This window comes from Amblyomma americanum, chromosome 2 (assembly GCF_052857255.1).
Source record: "Amblyomma americanum isolate KBUSLIRL-KWMA chromosome 2, ASM5285725v1, whole genome shotgun sequence".
In the NCBI taxonomy this organism is placed as follows: domain Eukaryota; kingdom Metazoa; phylum Arthropoda; class Arachnida; order Ixodida; family Ixodidae; genus Amblyomma; species Amblyomma americanum.
Window position 1 is genome coordinate 29,944,646 of NC_135498.1, and position 21,074 is coordinate 29,965,719.

At 50.9% G+C, this 21,074-nt stretch overlaps 1 protein-coding gene across 1 annotated transcript in view; it reads right to left on the reverse strand.

Moving 5' to 3' along the window:
• Positions 1-10,615, reverse strand: part of LOC144119594 (uncharacterized) — a 35,928-nt gene extending 25,313 nt beyond the window's left edge. Inside the window, exons 1-2 of the mRNA XM_077652170.1 lie at positions 5,441-10,615; positions 2,266-3,661 (exon numbers count right to left, since the gene is read on the reverse strand). Coding sequence (XP_077508296.1) covers positions 2,266-3,661; positions 5,441-10,615 — 6,571 coding nt within the window. The remainder of the gene's footprint in view (positions 1-2,265; positions 3,662-5,440) is intronic.
• Positions 10,616-21,074: the final 10,459 nt, after the last annotated feature.

The window sequence follows — 21,074 nt, forward strand, 5'->3', positions numbered from 1 at the left end:
CCTTGTGCTTTACAGCTTCTCCAGGGGCTCGCCCTTGTGGCTCTGGTACCTTGCCCTTCTCTGGAAGCAAGTAAGTTGGCTGCTCTTCAACGATCAGCGCCCCCGTAATTGCTGTAGTTTTATCCTCCTCTGATTCAGCAAGTGGTTCTTGTTCAATTACTTCTGGCAAAAGGAATTCTTCAGTTGGCAACGCTTCCTTCTCTTTTTCTGGCACGAATGCGATAGCTGGTTCGGCGACTTCCGCTGCTGTTTCAGTCACTGGAACTTTCCGTTCCTGCTGTTCCTCAAATAGAGCTTCCCCTTCTTGTACCTCGGGGAGAGAAAGTTCTACAGCTGGCTCTTTTGCTGATGCAAATTCAGTCGCTCGTTCTGCGATTTCTGGTGTAGACTCAATCGCAGAAACTTGTTCTATGGTATCAATCTCTGGAAGAGCCTCTTCCTCGTAGACACCAGGCATAACCAAGTCTTCAAGTCGCTCTTTTGTCTCTTCTGGTAGCTGTGGTTCCTGTACTACCCCACGAGTATCCAGCTCACTAACCTCTTCCTTTCTTCCTTCCTGTAAAATTAGAGGCTTTGCCACGAACTCAGGTAGAGTTAATTCGGGCGACGGCTTTTCAACACGTGGAAAGAGCTGCATGGCGGGAACAGCGAATGTATGTGGAAGAGTGAGGTAGGGCACCCTGAGTTCTTCAGCTGCAGGAAAAAATCTTGATGGTGGCTCTAGTGCCTTTTGTTTGTCTGCTGGGAACAAAACCGCCGGCTCCACAACAACCGGTGCCATTGTAATGGTTGCCAATTCCTCTTTTACCTCTATTCCAGTGAGCGCTTCCTCTTCCAGCACTTCAGGAAGGGTAAGTTCTTCGTCTGAAAACACGTCCGCTTCTCTCTCCGGCACCAATGGGAATGCTGACTCCGTGTCTTGAGGCACCCATTCAAACCCTTTTAATTCCTTTTCCACTTTTATTTCGTATAGTGCTTCCGCTTCTTGCACATCAGGCAGAGCAGGTTCTGCGATTGGCTCTTCTGTTTTTGGAGCTAATTCCATCTCTGCTTGCTCTACTTTTGGTGCAGTTTCAATCTCGGCAATTTGCTTTGCAGCCTCTGTATCAACAAGAGCCTCCTCCTCGCGTACTTGAGGTAGAACTAGGTCCTCGTGCCGATCTTCTTTCTTCGCGGGCATAGCCTCCAAAGGTTGTTGCATTCTTTCTGCCAGAAAAGAAGGTGGTGCCGCAAACACCTCTCGGGTTTCCTCTGGTATATGCGTTTTGAAATGCGGTACTATCGGAATAGAGGGAAGTGCGAAAGCCCTGGACATATCAATAGGAGGTGCTTTCAGCTCTCCACCAGCTGCAGAAATTCGTGCTTTAGGCTCAGGTAACTTGTCCTTTCTTGGCAGCCACAAGGTCGGTAGCTCCGCAACGATTGATGACGTCATAGCGGTCAGAAGTTGCTTCTTTTCCTCCGCTTCGTGAAGCGCTTCCTGTTCATCGACTTTTGGCAGAAGTTCTTCAGCTGGAAAAACTTCAGTTTCTTTTTCTGCCACGTATGCGATAGCTGATTCGCCGATCTCGCCTGTGGCTTCAATCACTGAAACTTTCTCTTCCGCCTGTACTTGAGCAAGGGCTTCCTGTTCTCGTACTACGGGAAAAGCAAGTTCAGCGACGGGCTCCTCTTGCGTTGGCGTAAACTCTATCGCTGCTTCTGCGATTTCTGGCGCAATTTCTGTCACGGAAATTTTCTTTGCAGTCGCAGCCTCAGAAAGAGCCTCTTCCTCGTAGACATCAGGTAAAACCAAATCTTCAAGCCACTGTTCTGTTTTATCGGGCACCAGTGGTTCTTCGATATGCATAACCACCTCTCCAGCAAACTCTTCTTTTTTTCCTTCCGGCAAAATTTCCGGTTGTCCCAGAAACTCTGTTGGAGTTGCTCCTGGCTTGTACTGTTCCACATGTGGCAGGAGTGGCATGACAGGCGCAGTGAGAGCGCGTGGCGTTGTGACGGAAGGCGCCTTAATTTCTCCAGGTGCCGCAAGAAGTTTAGCTTGTGGCTCTAGTTTTCTTTCTTTTCCTGACGGCAACAGGCCCGTGGGCTCTGCAACAACCGGTGCCATCGTGATGGCCTCCGATTCCTCTTCTCTCTCTGCCTGAGGAAGCGCTTCCTGCTCGTATACTTCGGGAAGAACAAGTTCTTCAACTGGGACCCATTCCTTTTCTTTTTCCCCCGCCGGATGAAATGCAGGTTCAGCACCTTGAGACAGGGTCTCACTTGCCGAAAGTATCTCTTCGGGTGCTTGTTCGCGCAGCGCTTCCTCTGCGTGTAACTCGGGCAGAGCAAGATCCGAAACTGACAGCAGCTTCGATGGTGGAAACGCGGTCGGTAGTTCCCCAGAGTATGGTGATACTTCGAACACAGTTACTTCCATTACACCCTCGGTTTCAGGAAGAGCCTCTTCCTCACGTACTTCAGGCAGAACTAGGTCCTCAAGCCACTCTTCTTCCTCCGCGGGCACCTGAGGTTTTCGTAGTTCGCCAAGCATAACCACCCCAAGCGGTTCCTCATATTTCACTTTTTCCGGCAGGGCAAGCTGGGGCTCTGTCACCGGTGGAGTTACTTCTGGCAAATACTTTCGCGCCTCTGGGGGTATCGGAATGGTGGAAAGTGCAGAAGCGCTTGGCTTGGCTACAAGAGGTGCTTTGACATATTCCGGTGCTCCAGGAATTCGTGCTCGTGGCTCTGGTACCTTGTACTTTCCCGGCGGCCACAAGGTCGGCAACTCTGAAGCGACTGATTCCGACGTAATGGTTGTAGGCTCCTCCACTTTCTCAGCTCCTGGAAGTGCTTCCTGTTCCTGTACTTCTTGGAGAATGAATCTATCAATCGGCGTAACTTCTGCCTCTTTCTGCGGGACGAACGGGATGGCGGTTCCTAATACTTCCATGCCTATTTCAGTATCGGGAGCCCTCGCTTCCATCCGTGCTTCACTACGAGTTTCCTCTTCTCGTACTTCGGGCAAAACAAGCTCCGCGACTGGTTCTTCCCTTGTTGATGGAATCTCCATCGACCATCCCGAGATTTCTGGTGCAGTTTCAGGTGCGCAAACTTTCACTGCAGTTTCGGCCTCAGAAATGGCCTCCTGCTCGTAGACATCAGGCAGAACCAAGTCTTCCATTCGCCCCTCTTTCTTTCCGGGCATCTTCGGTTCTCTTTCTTCGTCACGCATATCTTCCTTTCTACCTTCAGAGAGATAAGCAGCCTGCGCCACGAACTTTGGTGGTGTTTCCGTTGGCAAACTCTTTTTCGCACATGGGAAGGGGGGCATGGAGGGCACCCCGAACGCGTGTGGCATAGCGATGTAAGGAGCCACCAGCACCTCACGTGATGCTAGGAGTTGTGCTCGTGGTTCTAGTTCCCGTTCTTCCCCTAGCGAAAGAGGGAGCGGCTGTTGCTCAGTGACCGGTGTCATTGTAAGGGTCAACGACTCCTCTGTCTTTGTTTTAGGAAGCGCTTCCTGTTCTTGCACTTCAGGAAGAATAAGTTCATCGACTGGCAACATTTCCCTTTTCTCCGTCTCCAGCTCCAATGCGGCTTCAACGCGTTCAGGCACCCTTGCAATCGCTGGAGGTTTCTCTTCCGTTTCTGGTTCCTGTAGGGCTTTCTCTTCCTGTACCTCGGGGAGAGCAAGTTCTGCGATTGACTCCACTTTTTCTGGCGGGAATTCGGTTGGTGGTTCGGCAGCTCCTGGTGTAATTTCAAACTCAGGAACTTTCTTACCTACTTCGGTTTGAGGAAGAGCCTCCGCTTCGCTTACTTCGGGCAGAACTAAATCCTTCAGTCGCTTTTCTTCCTTTTCGTGTTTATGTGGTTCTTGCGTTTCGCCAAGAATAATCTCGTGAAATGGTTTATCCCTTCTTTCTATTTCCGGAAGAGGCAGTTGTGCCACTGTCTCAGGTGAAGTTTCTTCTGGCAAGTGCATTCTCGCTTGCGATACAATCGGAACGGCGGGAAGTGCGAAAGCGCTTGGCTCGGTGGTAAGAGTTGCCTCGAGCTCTTCACCTGTAGCCGGTATTTGTGCTTGTGGTTCTGGTACCTTGTCCTTTCCTGGTGACCACAAGGTCGGCAGCTCTTCCATAACCGATGGCGTTATTGAACTTGAAGGCTTCTCCTTTTCTTCTGACTCAGGAAGCGCGCCCTGTTCCTCTACTTCCGGAAGAAAGGGTTTGCGAGTTGGCGAAACTTTCGTTTCTTTCACTGGCACGAATGTGAGAGGTGGTTCGGCGGCTTCCATAGCTGTTTCAGTCTCCGGAACACTCTGATCCGCTTGTGCTTCGGAAAGAGGTTCTTGTTCTTGCACTCCCGGGAGAGAAAGCTCTGCGATTGTCTCTTGCTTTATGGAAGTAAACTCGATTGCTTGTTTCGTGACTTCTGGTGCGGTTTCAATCGCGGAAAGCATAATCGATGCCTTAGTCTCAGGAAGAGCCTCTTCTTCGCAGACGTCAGGAAGAACTAAGTCTTCTAGTCGGTGCTCTATCTTTACCGGCGCCTGTGGTTCTGGTACTTCAGGACCTATAACCTCCTGGGGATATTCTTTCCATCCTTCTTCCAGGGAAGAAAGAGGCTTTACTTCCAACCCGGGTGGTGTTACTTCTGGCAGGTTCTTTTCCAGACGCGACAAGAGTGGCTCAGGAGGTGGCCCATAAGTGCTTGGCGTTGTGACGGAAGGTGCACTGAGATATTCAGGTCGACGTGGGAGTTGTGTTGGTTCTTGTTTTCCTGTGCTTGACAACATAACTGGCAACTCAGCAACGACTGGTGCCATCGTAAAGGTTCTTGATTCCTCTACCTCATTTTCATGAAGCGCTTCCTGTTCTTGCACTTCAGGAATAATAAGTTCTTGGACTAGAAACATTTCCTTTCCTTCCTCCGTCTCGAGCTCAAGTGCGGCCTCAGCGCCTTCAGGTACCCTTGTAATCGCTGGAAGTTTCTCTTTTGCTTCTGGTTCCTGTACGGCTTTCTCTTGTACCTCGGGGAGAGCAAGTTCTGCGTTTGACTCCACCTTTTCTGGCGAGAATTCGGTCGGTGGTCCGGCAGCTCCTGGTGTAATTTCAAACTCAGGAACTTTCATACCTACTTCGGTTTCAGGAAGAGCCTCCGCTTCGCTTACTTCAGGCAGAACTAAATCCTGGAGTCGCTTTTCTTCCTTTTCGGGTTTATGTGGTTCTTGCGTTTCGCCAAGAATAATCTTGTGAAATGGTTTATCCTTTCTTTCTATTTCCGGAAGAGGGAGTTGTGCCACTGTCTCAGGTAAAGTTACTTCCGCCAAGTGCATTCTCCCTTGTGATACAATCGGAACGGCGGGAAGTGCGAAAACGCTTGGCTCGGCGGTAAGAGGTGCCTCGATCTCTTCACCTGCAACCGGTATTCGTGTTTGTGGTTCTGGTACCTTGTCCTTTCCTGGTGACCACAAAATGGGCAGCTCCTCCAGAACTGATGGCGTCATTGAACTTGACGGCTTTTCCTTTTCTTCTGATCTAGGAAGCGCGTCCTGTTCCTCTACTTCCGGAAGAACGAGTTCGCGAGTTGGCAAAACTTCCTTTTCCTTGTCTGGTACGAATGTGAGAGGTGGTTCGGCGACTTCCACAGCTGTGTCAGCGACGACTGATGCCATCGTAAAAGTTTTTGATTCTCCTACCTCTGTTTCAGGAAGCGCTTCCTGTTCTTGCACTTCAGGGAGTATAAGTTCATCAGAAAACACTTCCTTTTCCTTCTCCAGCACCATTAGAAATGCTGGTTCTGCACCCTGTGGCACCGTTTCAATCGAGGGAACTTTTGTTTCCGTCTTCGGCTCGTGAATGGCCTCCTCTTCTAGCACTTCAGGGAGAGCAAGTTCGTAGATTGGCTCTTCCTTTGTTCGTTCAAACTCAATCACCGGTTCCCGGAATTCTGGTGCAATTTCAGTTGCGTAAACTTTCTCTGCAGCCCTCGTTTCCAGAAAAGCTTCCTCCTCACGTACTTCAGGCAGAACTAGATCCTCAAGAGGCCCTTCTTTTGACGTTTCCTCTATTTGAGACTGCGTTTCGTATTCTCCAGGCATTACATGCGGTTTTTCATACGCCTCGGCTGTGGTCGGTTCCTCAATCTGCGTTTCCTTCTGCACCTCTGACGAAATCAGTGGTTGTTTTTCTTGTTTTGCTGCAGGCAGTTCTCCTGGCACAAGCTTTTCTTCTGGTGGCACTAACTCTATGGCGGATAGTTGCGCAACAGGTTCCGTGGTGATTGCAGGCACCAGCGAGATTTCGAGTGCCTTCGACTCTTCCGCTGCTAGAGGTGCACCAAATCGCTGGTCAGCAGCTTCACCCGCAGTAAGTTCCTTAGCTTGCGCCTCCTGCACATCTGGAGGCTGCGTTAAAATCTCTTGTGACATGAATTCTGGCACGTGCACTCCTTCACCTGGCATGAGCGTAATGGCGGGAACTTCAAAAGTGTCTGTAAGAGGTAGAGCTGTAGCTATTTCTGTTCTGTGGGGTTTTTCACGGGTCTCTCCAGGAGCAGTTACTTCAGGTGCTTCTGTCCTTTGCAGTTCTTCAGGGAATAAGATCTTGGGTGATGGCAAGGTCTTTTCCTCGGATGCGCCTTTTTCATCTGGAGGCAACAATTCTAAAGCGGGAAGTTCAGAAGCCGCAGCCCGTGTGATGTAAAAATCTTCGAACTTCTGTCCAGTCCTTGAGACGTCGTCAGCATGCGTGTCTTCAGGCAAGTGAAATTCACCTGAGACCGCCCTAGCGTGTTGTGTCAGCATGGACGTAGCTTTTGAATCGGGTAAGAGCATTGCAGGCGCCATGCGTTGGGATAGTTCTCCGAGTCTTAAATGCGGCTCACTTGAAGATGACTTGTCTGATTCGGTTGTTTCGTGCGATGCACTTTTGAATGGATATTTTACCCCATCTGTCACTAGGGCAAGTGCTGTCTGTTGTTCTGAGCTACGCCTCCACTCGAGTGATGGCAGTTTCTGGGATTCGATCAGTTCACGTTGCGCCTCTTGCTTGATGGCAGTTTCTTCGTGGGCAGGAAATAAGTACTCTGGCTGTTCCTTGGCACTCGGCTCCAGTTGAGCGGGCGACTCTTGGTATTCTCCTTGCTCGGTTGATGGCGCAGTCTTTGCTGTAATCTTTTCTGGCGCGGCTTCTGTCTGCGGTGGCAACTCTTGGAGTACCGAAGTTGTGCTTGAAGGTCCCTGTAGTTCCTCCTCCCGGTGTGCTTTCCATTCAATTGACGGCATTTCCTCGGACACGCTTACTTCACACGCCGAAGGCTCCGCCCGTCGCGTTGTCCATTCTGTTGACTGTGTTTCTTCAGATCCAATCAAATCCATTGAACCTGCCTGGCGTTTTGGGCCAATTTTGGTACCTGGCCTTAACTGATCAAGCCTCTGTGGAAGCGTTAACGACGGAGCAGCGGCCCTTGATTGTTCTTCCACACTGATCTTCCATTCTATGGATGGTGTTTTCTCAGAACCAAAAAGCTCACTGGATGCTTTTCGCTTTAGTGGATGTTTTCTGTACACCGTTGCCACATCCGGACGTTGCCCTGGCAGCAGCCACTGTTGCGCCAGCAGCTCTGATGGCTGTTCGAAGCTAGCTTTCCACTCAATCGATGGTGTTTCCTCAGATCCGGTGAATGGCCCTGATGTCCTCCGAATCGGGGCAACCCTTTCGATGGTTTTAAGTACTGGCTCGAGGGGCTTGGAGCTGATAGGCAAGTATTCAATTGACGGAGTTCCTTCAGAAGTAATGAATTCAGGGGACGATGCTTGTTGAACTGGCGTTTTCTCTTGAGTAAGTAACAAGTCCGTCACCGGATACCCAGGCAACCGCTCCGATATTTCTCCACTGCTGGACATTGCCTCAAGTTGGGGAGTTTGTTCCAATGATGTACACTGGATTATTGTCATTTGCCGAGCCTGAGCCTCTTTCATGGGCGCCGGAGACTCAATGAGTGCGGGCTCTGCTTCGTGTACATATTTCGGAGAAAATGTCTCAGAAATCTGCTCTTCGCTGGCTGGCTTCCACTCAATTTTCGGTGTTTCTTCTGATGATAGGAGCTCAATTGAGGAAAAAAGCTCAGTTGATGGCTTCTCTATCGGCCGAATTTCGTCGACAAAGTGCTGTACAGGTGCCGCTTCCTGCAAACTTTCTGGAGCGACAGTCTTCCACTCGATTGGTAGTGCTTGTTCAGGTGGCACAAGATCAATCGTCTGTTCACGGTCAGTTAGTACTTGCGTTTTGTCGGGCACTTCTCCTTCTTGAAGGGGCTGTGCTGACACCAGCTTTGGAGGAGCGGTCTCCTGATCGCCTTCTTCAGCCCTTGGCTCTTTGCCGACCGGTGGCCATTCATCAGCTGGCACAAGTTCTCGTGACATTACCTTTTTCGCTCCAGCAAGGTCAGGTTCTTCTAGCCTCTGCCTGAGTACTCCTTCCGAGGGCTGTCCCTGGACTGCCTCCTCTTGTGGAACTCCCGTGCCAGGCTTCATCTCGTCTGTATTGTCAGTAAACGGCCCTCCGGGAGCATTATATTCTTGAACCTCTGTAGAATCTGGCTTTGGAACACTTTCAAGTGCTGAGTCAGTTATCTCTTGCTCAAGCACACGCTCTACGCCAGAGCGTGCGCCTTTTTGTCGCCTCACTTCGTCCTTTGTGGTTTCAACCGACTCGTACATGATTGCCGGATATTCGTGCTGAACAAGTGATCGCGCCTGCGTTCGACCGTGTGAAGTTTCTTCGACTGCTAGTCGTCCGGCGCCGTGCCGAAGTTCTTCTACTAACGCGATCTCTCCTGCCGCAATGGCGTGACGTTCCTCTTGGCCTTTTGCTGCACTTAGTGATGGCATTGGACCGGCTGCCTCATCTGGCGTTTCTGGGGACATTACCACCATTGCCATGCATTTGGACAAGCTTTTTCGCTTTTTGACAGTCATTTTGTCGTCCTCGGTTTCGGCGCTCTCATCCTCACTAATCGTTTCCTCGTGCGCCTCTCCAGAGTCCGCCGTCCACACCCTCGCTTCGACATGAGGCCCCTCCTCTTGGCCCGTCTTCTGGGACGCGTGACTCGGTGCCTCCGCATCCTTCTTGGCAGCGCCAGCCGTCCAGGATTCCGCAAGATGTCCTTCCCCAAGTTCTTTTCCCGCCGGCTCTTTTTTGGCCGCTTCCTCGAAACCAGTTTCTTCTTTGAAGGGACCGCCCTGCAGTTCTGGTGCCGTCTGAGACTCAACCGGTGGACTCCATTCCACAAGCTCGGCATTATCTGTTTTTCTCTCGACTTCCACAAGGGCCTGCTCTGTCTCCTCTGCCTGGCGTGGCTTAGCTGTGGCCGCTTGAGATGCTTCTGACTCCTCAATGATCGCAGCCGATGAGTCTTGCACATCGAGCGAATGACCTGCTTTTGCGGACAGCTCGCCGTTCCGTCTGGCGAAGAACTCTTGCAGCCAGCTGGGTATCTCTGCTCGGGCTCTGCTGTCCTCCGCTATACTTTTGCTTCCCCTTCCGCGGTCAGAGCTCACTCGCCGCAGAGGGACGTCCATGTGAGGAAAGCGTATGATGACGTTATCACTGCCAAAGGCTTGCCTAACCTCCTGCTCACTCAGTAGGTACAGCCTCTGAGTGGGACCTCCATCGTCCTGTCCGGTTGGCGGCTCAAATGGAGGCAGGGCCGGCATAAGTTCGTCCGTTTGAGATCCCGTGGCACGCACAGGCTTTGGCGGCTCCTCCACTTGGACGCTCTCCTCCTGCGTGTTAGGCTTGGGCTTGGGTGGTCGAGCACTGGGCTCATCTTTGTCAAACTTGATCGCTCCTAGGCCTCCAGGAATGGAAGACAGTAAGTCGATAGGTGACGGCATTGTTGTCGAGTCAGTTCTCTGCGCCGCGAATGCGGCGTTCAGAAAGCGCACTAACTCGACGACGTCTTCCTCTTTGATGTGCTCGAGGTTGACGGAACGCGACTTCTTAGCGTTTTCGCTGACCGCAGCATGCTTGCTTTTCTCCGCCGATACTATGTCGAATGATGATTTTGCGCGTGGCATGGGAATTTCGAGTTTCCTGGGGTGCCTTAAGGAGGTTCCGGCCTTCTTCTTTCCGCCGACACTGGTCGGACTGAGCATGACGACGATGTTGACGTGCTGCGGTTGCGGGCCGGACGATGTGGCGACAGCTCCCGCGTCCGCACCCGCGAGCCTGTCAGGTACGTCTGATCCCGCCGTCGGCAGGTCCCCGGGCTCAACCTGCGATGGCACCGACCTAGACATGGCATATCGGACGCCGGAAACCGTGCCCACGCCCAGACTGGCCGACCCGAGCGGTCGGCGGCCCTGTTCGAGCACATCCTCGCGCGTCAAGTGTTGCTCCAACCGGTAGTCGTCGAATCGTGCGGTGAACTGGGCATCGGGCAGCTCCCGCTCTGGCGCTGGCCCCGTGTCCACATCGTGGTCGGCGGCTCCGTCAGCTGCGGGGGACGGTCGCTGGTGATGACTCGACGGCTCGCGGTCGTCGGGCTGCGCCGGCACAGGCGCGCGGGAGGCTGCTCCCGCGTCCGAGGCCTCCTCATCTTTGGAGACCGGGTCGCTCATGGCCTTCGCCTCCGCATTCTCCAAGCCGCGGCAGTGGACGCAAGGCTTTTGGCACGGGAACACGAGCCCTGTCTCCCGTGTCGGTGTGACGCAAGGCTCCGCCCTCCCTAGCCCTGGGCGCGGTGGACGCGTACCATTCGCCTCCGGCCGACCACGTCCAGACGGGGCCTCTGCGCCGCCGCATCACCGCCCGTGTTTCTTCGAGGCAGCATCCACGGGACGCCTGGAAAGCGGGCTTTGATGGGGCAGAGGACGGGGCTTGTACGGGAAAGACACCTGCAAGAAGTCATTCGCATGCGTTACTTGCGGCCGTGATAGAGAAAAGTGGTATCCGATATGCAGAAGAGTGGAACGGAGTTTAACGGTGGTGCATGATCAGGGATTTTATGCCTTTACCCACATGCCAGCTGCAATCGGTGCTGCCAGCTAGCAGCGCCTGTGCTACTGTAGAGCAAGGATTCTCATTGATTTTAGCCCCGGGGAACCCTAGTGAATTTTTAACGTGCCGAGAACCCCGCATGTCTTGGCTTCCTTGGCTTCCATGCCTTTTTGGCCCGCATGAATTAAAAAATGAGCATGCAGACAAGTGGCAGCTCAAGCAATGCCCAGATTAAATTAGTAATGGCTGGCTGCACGGTTAAACAGTCTGCAATGAATAATCACTGTGCAAGTAGACCTAAAACAGTCGGTAAAGGAAAGCTGGCAGTTGAGGCGTGCAATGATTTAGGAGCTCTGTGAACCCCAAAAAGCACTCTAAGGAACCCCCGCTGTTTCGCGAAATCCAGTTTGAGAACCTCAGGTCTAGAAGAACCGATATTCGGTGACAAATTTTGCAAAAAGCAGCTAGAGTTCTTGAACTACCAAGTTATGGCGATAGTTGTATCGCATTCGCCTCCATCCCTTAAACAATGCGGGCTTCCAGTCCCATCTTGAAGCACGTGACGTCACCACATATGACACATTAGAGAGCATCAGTAACCGGTTCAAATGCCTCTTGCGGCTTAGAGGCGCCTCGGCAGCATTGCCTTCGGAAAACAGATGGACATCTGTGCAATGACGCCGATATGACGTGTAACTTGGGCTCGTCCTGTGACCCTTCCACGTCCTTGTTTCTCTTGCTCTAAGCCCCCTTCAAATCATGACTTACCAACTAGCCCAAACTTCCACTTTGCCCAGCCACTATCCCCTCTCGCTGAAGAGTCCTTACCAAGCTGCTGTCGCCTGTGTTCCAATATAGCTGGGCGGGAGCTCTCCCGGAGCGTCCCCTGCCACCTGCCGTGGAGGATTCACACAGACGCTCATGCCAGATGCCGCACAGCTTTCGATTTTTACTGAGAGCAACAACAGGACAGTATCGTTCTCAGTGTCACTTATAACGCATGCGTGGGAAAGGGCAACGAACCCACTTGCGTTAGGCACCGTGGTGTCACATCTCACTATACGCCTGCGCCCTGCAGACGTCCCTACACGCACAAACAGGTGAGCTGGCTTTCTTGGTAATCTGCGCTGGGCTGTCAGGTGACCTATGTGTGCCATGGCGGACGTCGATGTGCCTCTTCTTTTCCCCCAATTAGGGTGAAAACCTACGAGTTATTTCCGTGTCCTGGAGTGCTCAGAACAGTGACGTAAGATTCCTGTCGTCAGGATCTTCGTTGTCCAGTAGGCTGTGTAACCTTTCCCAGCCAGCACAGGGGACACTAAGAGCTCATCGCTTTTAAAGAGTTGCCTAAGCGCTCTGGCCGAAACGTCCTAGTTTGCGTGACGATAGCAAAACACTTTCTTTTTTAGGTAGAGCAGTTTGCTCTGGCGCACAACCGTGCAGTTTGCATGGTCTCGCTCTCTCGAAACCTCCTTGGCGTCGGACAAGTATAACGTCAAGGACGGACGTTGCACGAGCCTGTATGTACATCATGGTCAGCCTCCTCGTCGAGGTGAGGCTCCGACAATCGGAACTTTCGTAATTATTGATGGCAATGTACGGCTGCCGAATTTTCAGAGCGGGAAGCTTATGTGCATCATCGTCACAAATATTCGCGTCATTACGGCGCGAGGACAAGAGTAAGAGGGCTTGGAGACATATGCCCTACGTGCACCGCCGTATGGGAGGAAGCAGCGTTCTTGACCACTGTGGTTGCCGGCATGGGGTCATCTTTTGCATTACAGCAGTCTGAAACGAGTAGTCGACTTTCAACTAGGGGCTGTACTCTATAAGCTGTCCATTTTACGTTGTCCATTTAGCGTCCATTCGGTCCTCTGTCCTTGGTCACTCAGATATACTCGTGGCTTTGAAGCGTCTGGGGCAAGCGACCCGGCAGTTGGGTGGTTGGCTTCAGGACCTTGCCATTGGCTGAAATTGGATGCTACATGCAGCAAATGGTAATTAAGGTGAGCGGAAAGTTGGGCTAGTTGGTTGAAATGCATACTGAAGAAGTTGGCGCGGAAAAACGAGGACAAGCGAGACAAACAAAGACGAGCGCTACTCACAACTGAAGGTTTATTCCAGACAATGCTCGAATAAATAGCGAAACCAAAAAGAACAAAAACAAACAAACGTCATGAACACCACAAGTTACCCCGTGAATCCCAATGATTTGGTTAGGAACAGATACTCCCTATCAGAGAATCGGACGGAAGTCTGACTAATGCACTTATCGCCACTGATGCGCATATGAAAGGCTTCCATGAGCTCCCGCGTGAGTTGCTCCTTGTGCCTGAATAGGATGGTCGTTTTTTCAAAAAGCGGTTTACACTGGATTTTCTTTTCCTTGTCGTTTGTAACGCACGTGCGGCAATGTTTAGGGAGGTTATCAAGAGAATCTCCCCCGAGCAATCTTCGGTGCTCTCCTAATCTCTCGTTGACGCATCGTCCAGTTTGGCCGATGTATAGAGCGCCACACGACAACGGCAATCTGTATACAACCCCCCTGGCACAGGTAACGAACGGGGCTTTGTGTTTGATGTTGCATTCATTTCTTGTTTTTCTTGTTTTTAGTACCGTTCTTTCGCCTCCTCCTTCCATCCGTTTGTGCACCTGTGAACAGATTGCTCCCAACTTCCGAAAACACAATCGGAATTTTATAACGCCCGGCAACATTTTTCAGTCCATGCGCCAATCTGTGCACATATAGTATGACTGCAAAATTTTTTTTGACGCTCTTTTTCCCGGAGTTTAGGTCGCGACCCATCCTTGACCCACCTTACCAATCTTCCACAAGCTTACACAATTATATGCTGAGGGTACCCGCTTTCTTTCAGCCTCTTCACCTGGGACTCGACGCTTTCCTTGATAGCATGTGAGCAAGACTTGGTGATGGCCGCTTTTAGACAGGAAGTGACTATCCCGTTCTTTATGATTTTGGAGTGACCGGATGAATAATCAAGCAACGCTTTTTTGGCCCTAGGGTGGTATGCCCAACAAACATGTTGGGCATGTTTGCCCAACAAACATGGGATAGTCACTTCCTGTCTAAAAGCGGCCATCACCAAGTCTTGCTCACATGCTATCAAGGAAAGCGTCGAGTCCCAGGTGAAGAGGCTGAAAGAAAGCGGGTACCCTCAGCATATAATTGTGGAAGCTTGTGGAAGATTGGTAAGGTGGGTCAAGGATGGGTCGCGACCTAAACTTTGGGAAAAAGAGCGTCAAAAAAATTTTGCAGTCATACCATATGTGCACAGATTGGCGCATGGACTGAAAAATGTTGCCGGGCGTTATCAAATTCCGATTGTGTTTTCCGCCCCTCGGAAGTTGGGAGCAATCTGTTCACAGGTGCACAAACGGATGGAAGGAGGAGGCGAAAGAACGGTACGAAAAACAAGAAAAACAAGAAATGAATGCAACATCAAACACAAAGCCCCGTTCGTTACCTGTGCCAGGGGGGTTGTGTACAGATTGCCGTTGCCGTGTGGCGCTCTATACATCGGCCAAACTGGACGATGCGTCAACGAGAGATTAGGAGAGCACCGAAGATTGCTCGGGGGAGATTCTCTTGATAACCTCCCTAAACATTGCCGCACGTGCATTACAAACGACAAGGAAAAGAAAATCCAGTGTAAACCGCTTTTTGAAAAAACGACCATCCTATTCAGGCACAGGGAGCAACTCACGCGGGAGCTCATGGAAGCCTTTCATATGCGCATCAGTGGCGATAAGTGCATTAGTCAGACTTCCGTCCGATTCTCTGATAGGGAGTATCTGTTCCTAACCAAATCATTGGGATTCACGGGTAACTTGTGGTGTTCATGACGTTTGTTTGTTTTTGTTTTTGTTGGTTTCACTATTTATTCGAGCATTGTCTGGAATAAACCTTCAGTTGTGAGTAGCGCTCGTCTTTGTTTGTCTCGTTTGTCCTCGTTTTTCCGCGCCAACTTCTTCAGTATGTAATTAAGGTGCATCGCAACGCTCTGACCGGACCTGACCACTGGGTGCCATAGCCAATGGTGAGGTCCGGTCGCCAGCCACCCAATGGCAAGGCCGCTTGCCCCAGACGCCTCGCTTAACCGCTGCACCACTGCGCTGGTAGTGGTATGAGGACTGGCCGCCATATATGAATGTTAAGTAGCGAAGGACCAATTATGCATATATGGGCATTAACCCCCTAAAGATATCGCATCCAATTAAACCTCTTTAAACGTTAAACCCCTATAAATTTTAAACCCAGGTTAAGCTCTGATCGAAGTTGATCTGATCTGACCTGTTCACTCCGTAGATGAAATTAATGAAGACGAAGTTGATAACTTTGCGCGGCATGCAAAGGTTATATGCCGCACAAGGGACAAAAGGGCACGCGAAATAATTGAAGCCTTGCACATCGTAAGTTATGGGCCTGAAAAGTGCGTTAATGAGGCATCGATACATTCGTACAAGAGAGAGCTTCACTAGACAGTTTTAGCTGAGCGTTTTTATGGACAGCGGAGAGGGGTGCACGAGCGCAGACACCACTGCGCATGCGCACGTCGCTGGGCCGGCCAGCGTTTTTACGGGCCGCAGCTTAGAACTGATAGGCAGCGCGCGAGCGTGCGTAAGAGCGCGCGGGCGTGTATGGGTATTCAAGATGGCAGCCGTCAACACAAGTACCGGCGCTGCTTGCCAAATAATTAACTAAAACACAGAAGCTACCTTTACTTAGCAGTTTCAGCGCATTATTAGCAGGCCTAATTGATATTCTTTTCAGTGTAACTGGAATTGTGACCGAAAGGTGGAGCAGCAGAGCAAGCGACTCTACTCCGCTCGAGAAGACGGGCGATCCGCCCGGCTAAAACACTTTTCTCGCGCCCCTCTCCGCTGGTGTATCCTCTCGCCCGCTCCGCCTTTTTTGCCGTCAAAAACCTCAGCTAAAACTATCTACTTTCTTGGCTTGATAAGATGACTTCGTTGGGTGTAGTGCTTGAGTGTGTCGCGCATGCGTGTTGCTGCTGAAGGAAAGGGGCGTCGCTCCATTAAATCAGTTTCTAGTTCTGCGCTCGTCCTGTACCCGCCGCGGTGGCTCAGTGGTTAGGGCGCTCGGGTACTGATCCGGAGTTTCCGGGCTCGAACCCGACCGCGGCGGCTGCGTTTTTATGGAGGAAAAGCGCTAAGGCGCCCGTATGCTGTGCGATTTCAGTGCACGTTAAAGATACCCAGGTGGTCGAAATTGTCCCGGAGTCTTCCACTACGGCACCTAATTCTTCCTTTTTTCTTTCACTCCCTCTCTTATCCCTTCCCTTACGGCGCGGTTCAGGTGTCCAACGATATGTGAGACAGATTCTGCGCCATTTCCTTTCCCCAAAAAACCAATTATTATTACTTATCGTCCCGTCTACTTCTCTTCTGAGTCCTGTCCCCTGCGTAGTTTGTTTTTATAATCACCGTAACAGGGCGTCGCCGGAGGTTGCTCGGGAAGAGCGACGTAGTTCTAACACACCCCACCGCTGGCAGCACCTACCATCGCAAGGCAGTGGCACATCGCTTAACCGCTGCCCCACTGCGCCAGGGGTGGAATGAGCACTGCCAGGGATCTATTAATGCAAGTAGAGAATGATCAGTTAAGCATATATGGGCATTAACCCATTAACGCTATCGCTTCATTCCCTTAAGGCGGAACTTACGCAGCCCCTCCAATTTTTTTTCTGCTCCCGTCGCTTGCGCTTGCAGTGTCCATTTACAGGTGTAACAATCACGAAGTCGCGCATAATACTGTTACGCGTACAAAGTCGATTACTTCGCTTTACATGTGGAAGAAGAGGAAAATTTTCTAACAGCCCTTTGGAAAAGAACTCGACCATTTAACGGCCTTTGTGAAAACCGACGTTACACCATTCACTGCGTGCGATGAAGCTTTCACTGTTGCGCTGATTTCTCTCCAATCATTCCGCGTCCTTCTGAATTGACATTGCAGATTAAAAGTCATTGCTTGATCCGCTAATTCGGTGACTCCCTTACTTTTTTCTTTTTACTTTCCTAACGCTATCACCCCGGCGCTGTCACATCAAGTGGTCTTATGTGGTGACAGAGGATGAACGACTTCTAATGGTCCCACACTACCGATGTCTACGGACCACCAGACATCGGTGTTTGAAGGGTCACGGTCGAGTAATCTTTCTCCAGCCTTGGCCAGGAGCACATTCAGGTGCACCGAGTCACCTACCGTAAAAAGGTTGTCTGGCAACGGCAGCCAAGACACATACCCGACACGCTTCGTTGCAATCAATTAAAGCACGTTGGCCTTCACGGCTGGACCTCTCGGTTGTCACACTTCTCGGAGTAGGACATTGGAGTGTCAGAGGACAACAGGCACGCCTGCGGGCTTTCCAAGCTTCACCGCAGCTAGGCCGGGGCGGGCCCGAGAAGCGACTAGGAAGGACAGGGGTGCACGACCGCTTACCGAGGTCGCGGCGACGGCGCTGTCTCCTCTGGCGGCCCCCAGACGGCGGCCTGGGCCGCTGGACGGCTACGGCGCGCTGGTGCCCCCTATGCGCCGACCTGCCAGGCCTCGCCCAGCGCGCTTCCTCCTCTTCTTCTGCGGGAGCATGGGGCTCATCAAATTCTGTATTTTTATCGATTGATTGATCGATTGATTAATTGATTGACTGAACAACTTTTGTTTCCATCAGAAAAGACGTTGCTCCCCGGCACGCACGCCTGGGAGACGGGGAGTTGCGCGTCCGCGGTTGGAGGCTGGCTGGCAGTCCTTGACTAGTAGCGGCCTCTTCCGCCAGATGGGAGGTGGTGCGCTGGAGCTGAGGGTCCGGGCTTTTTTTTTTTTTAAAGCAAAATTTATTGCCCCAGAGCATCAATGATGGGTGAAGATGTGATGAATGATCTAAATGAATGGAAAAAGGTTAGCTGATTTGATGAAGTCCAGTAGAGAACGATGGTACGGTCCCTGCGTCCAGGCAATGTATGAAGAAGGGTTGTTTGGTGAAAGACCTGCTACCATCAAGTGCCGGATCCTTGTAGGCTATAGAGCTGGGCAGTCCCACAGTAAGTGATGAATGTCGGCCTCAATGTCCTCGTGTTTACATACAGGACACCTTGGCCGAGGAAACAATTCTCGGTACTCTTCCAGGGTCGTCCAGCTAGGATTCTCTGCTCTCAATATTTTTGCCCGCCCTGGGAGAATTATGTGGCCGATGGTCCCTCTCGCCCCACAGTGTGTGAATCTATCACGCGACCTCAGCTCTGGGTACACGTGATACGACCGTACAAGTTTTATAAATGTGTTAGTTTGTAGCCACCTCCACGCGACAGCTTCAAATTCTGTAAACAACAAGCTTGACGAATTTTGTACTGCACGAGTTTCGAATACTGACGCGCGTTGACATTTAGGAACAAATCAAGTGCCAATGAAAGGTCAGCCTTGAAAAAAGCCATTAAACACGATCACGAGGCAAAAAAAGAAACTTTAAAAGAGACTATATATCAAGACGTGCGCTGAAAACGCAAGTAAGTAAAACTATTTTTTTTCGCCTAGAGACGCATGCGCACCACTAGGAACAACGCTCGCCCGTAAGAATTACTTTATTAATTCAATTTCTTTATAGGTGTGCGGGACACGAGAGGTCACTAACACACGAACGTTTATGCCAAGAGTGATGTATGCCTCTATTAGCTCCCTGTTTAAGTGTTACATGTCATGGCTGTAATGATTGTTTTCTCTCTTTTTCATCATTTTTTGGTGCGCACTTGCATCTCGCGCAGTCCACTTCCAGGTGATTATGTAAGCCCTTGTGTATTCCAGATATCAGAGGGATTAGTCGGACTGGTGCATGTTGATGGAAGCTGATTGAACAGCGCTAGTAGACAGGACGGAATTGTGTGCGTGTTCTTCCCATCCGCCCCGTCTGTTGTTGCTGTTCAATCGGTTTCCCTGCACATCCTTCCGCTTCTTGAACTGTTTAACTCTGTTTAACTTCTCTTTCGTCCACGACCTAAAGCCGTCCTTGTGCTTTTTACTAAATGTCAACGCGTGTTACTATGATGATTGAGGGAAAGCGGGGCAAAACGTGACGTGGGGCAGAAAACGACGTTATGTTACTTAGCGGCCCTGACTTTTAGATGATCAATCATATTTGAACTTGATATTTAGTTCGTATGACCCGCAACATGTACTGTCGGGAGCAGAAGGGGCATATAACACTAACGCTTGGGTTGGTCTTGATTGCCGCGCCATTTTCCGGCAGCGCCTAGTGTTCAAACTGAGAAGGTGACCGCTCTCACCCAGAGGCATGTCACTTCGCTCGTTTAAGTGCGTGGCGCTCCAGCATAACCTGCAAACGCCGAAAGGCGCCACAAGACCACGAGTCATGCAACTTCGCACTTTTGCACCCGACAGTACACTACAGCTAAGCTGAGGGTTGAACAAATTGGCCTTTTTCTTCTTTCACTCCCTCCTTTGTTCCTTCCCTTACGGCGCGGTTTAGGTGTCCAACGATATATGAGACGGATACTGCGCCATTTCCGTTCCCCAAAAGCCAATTATTATTTATTTAAGCAGAGAAAAAAAATTATGAGCCGTGATCAACCAGACAGCGGTTGAGAAGGCGCAACATTCTGCGCGCCACATTGTTCAAAACTGGGATACTCAACGGATCTGGCGTCCTGAATTAACCTAATTTTTTAGTAATTACAATCGGGTATTGGTCCTGCTTTGTGCAATGTTTAATATTTTAGAGAATTGCTAGGAGATTAAGAGATAACTGTTGTCTTGCGACCCTCAGCGCCGCACTGTGTACGGCGGGCAATAACTATACTTCAACAATAATATAGTGAAAATGCAGCAAGCTCTGTTCGGACTGGCCCGTATACAGTCACAGTCAAAACCTCATGTTCACGCTCCACGAATCGAACCAAATCGCATGCCCATACAGCATGACTGAGTGAAAGAGCAATAGCTGTGACGCTATAGCAGAAAGCAAAAATCGGCTAAACTAGCTAGGCAACAGCCCATTTAAACTATCGGCGAGAGCCGGCGACTGCGGCTGCTTCGGGCAGACGCTTCCCACACTATAGGGAGGCCTGGGAGGCGGCGCTGCTCAACTGCCATGACCTGCAGTCCCAACGGACCTTGGTCGCCAGGGCGCGAGCGGCGCTAGACGCAATTGGGGCTCCGGAATAGGGGCTCCACCTAGATTTGTGAAGACCTGGGTCATAGGGCCTGGGCCCAAACACCTCCTTGTAAACGATAAACGTTTACCACCACCACCACCACGCTATAGCTCCAGCGCGGCCCTCGTATAGCACGAACCACAGTGTGCTCCAGTGTCCTTTTTACAAATAAATGTTTATTCTCTCTCCCTCGACCGAGACGGCTGCTCCGGAAATTGAAGGTTCGCCCTCTACGCAATGTCGCCGGCGCCCCTCTCGCTGCTGAGAGTCGTCGTCCGCCGTTCCCTGGTTTGCCTACGCCGCAGATTTGCGACGGCATGCCTCGCGAGCACGAGTGCGACTAGCGTCCGTTGTTTATCACTTTGTTTATCACTTGTATGTCGGCTTTATCAGGATGTTTTATCACTTCAATGACTGCACTAAATCTTAAAATCAGACTGCGCGCCATCGAGCTAGCATTCTGTATACGCCACTGAATGACTGAATTAGTTTTAACGTGCTGAAATGAAGTTTCCCCAAACCTTTGTGAGGAACTATACGCTGCCATTTCCCGACAAGGAACCGCCATGTTTGGCTGCGAAAGGAAACAGCAAGCACACGGGATGCTTATACTATACCGCGCACATGGTGACAGTGACAAAGTGCTCACATGAGAAACCCTCGTCTGAAAGTATCTGTGGCAGCCTGCCCAGAAACAGCCGGAAATCAGTTACGTTTTTTAGACCGCAATCTTGTTTGCGAGCCGTGCAGAGCTTCAAAAAGCTTTGAATTGATGTTGGTGTCGTCATCAGCGAGCGAAGAGTCAAACTTACGTGCTTGTCTTGGCGACGATAGCGCACTTGTTCCAAACAAAGGCAAGAGGCACGACACACAGAG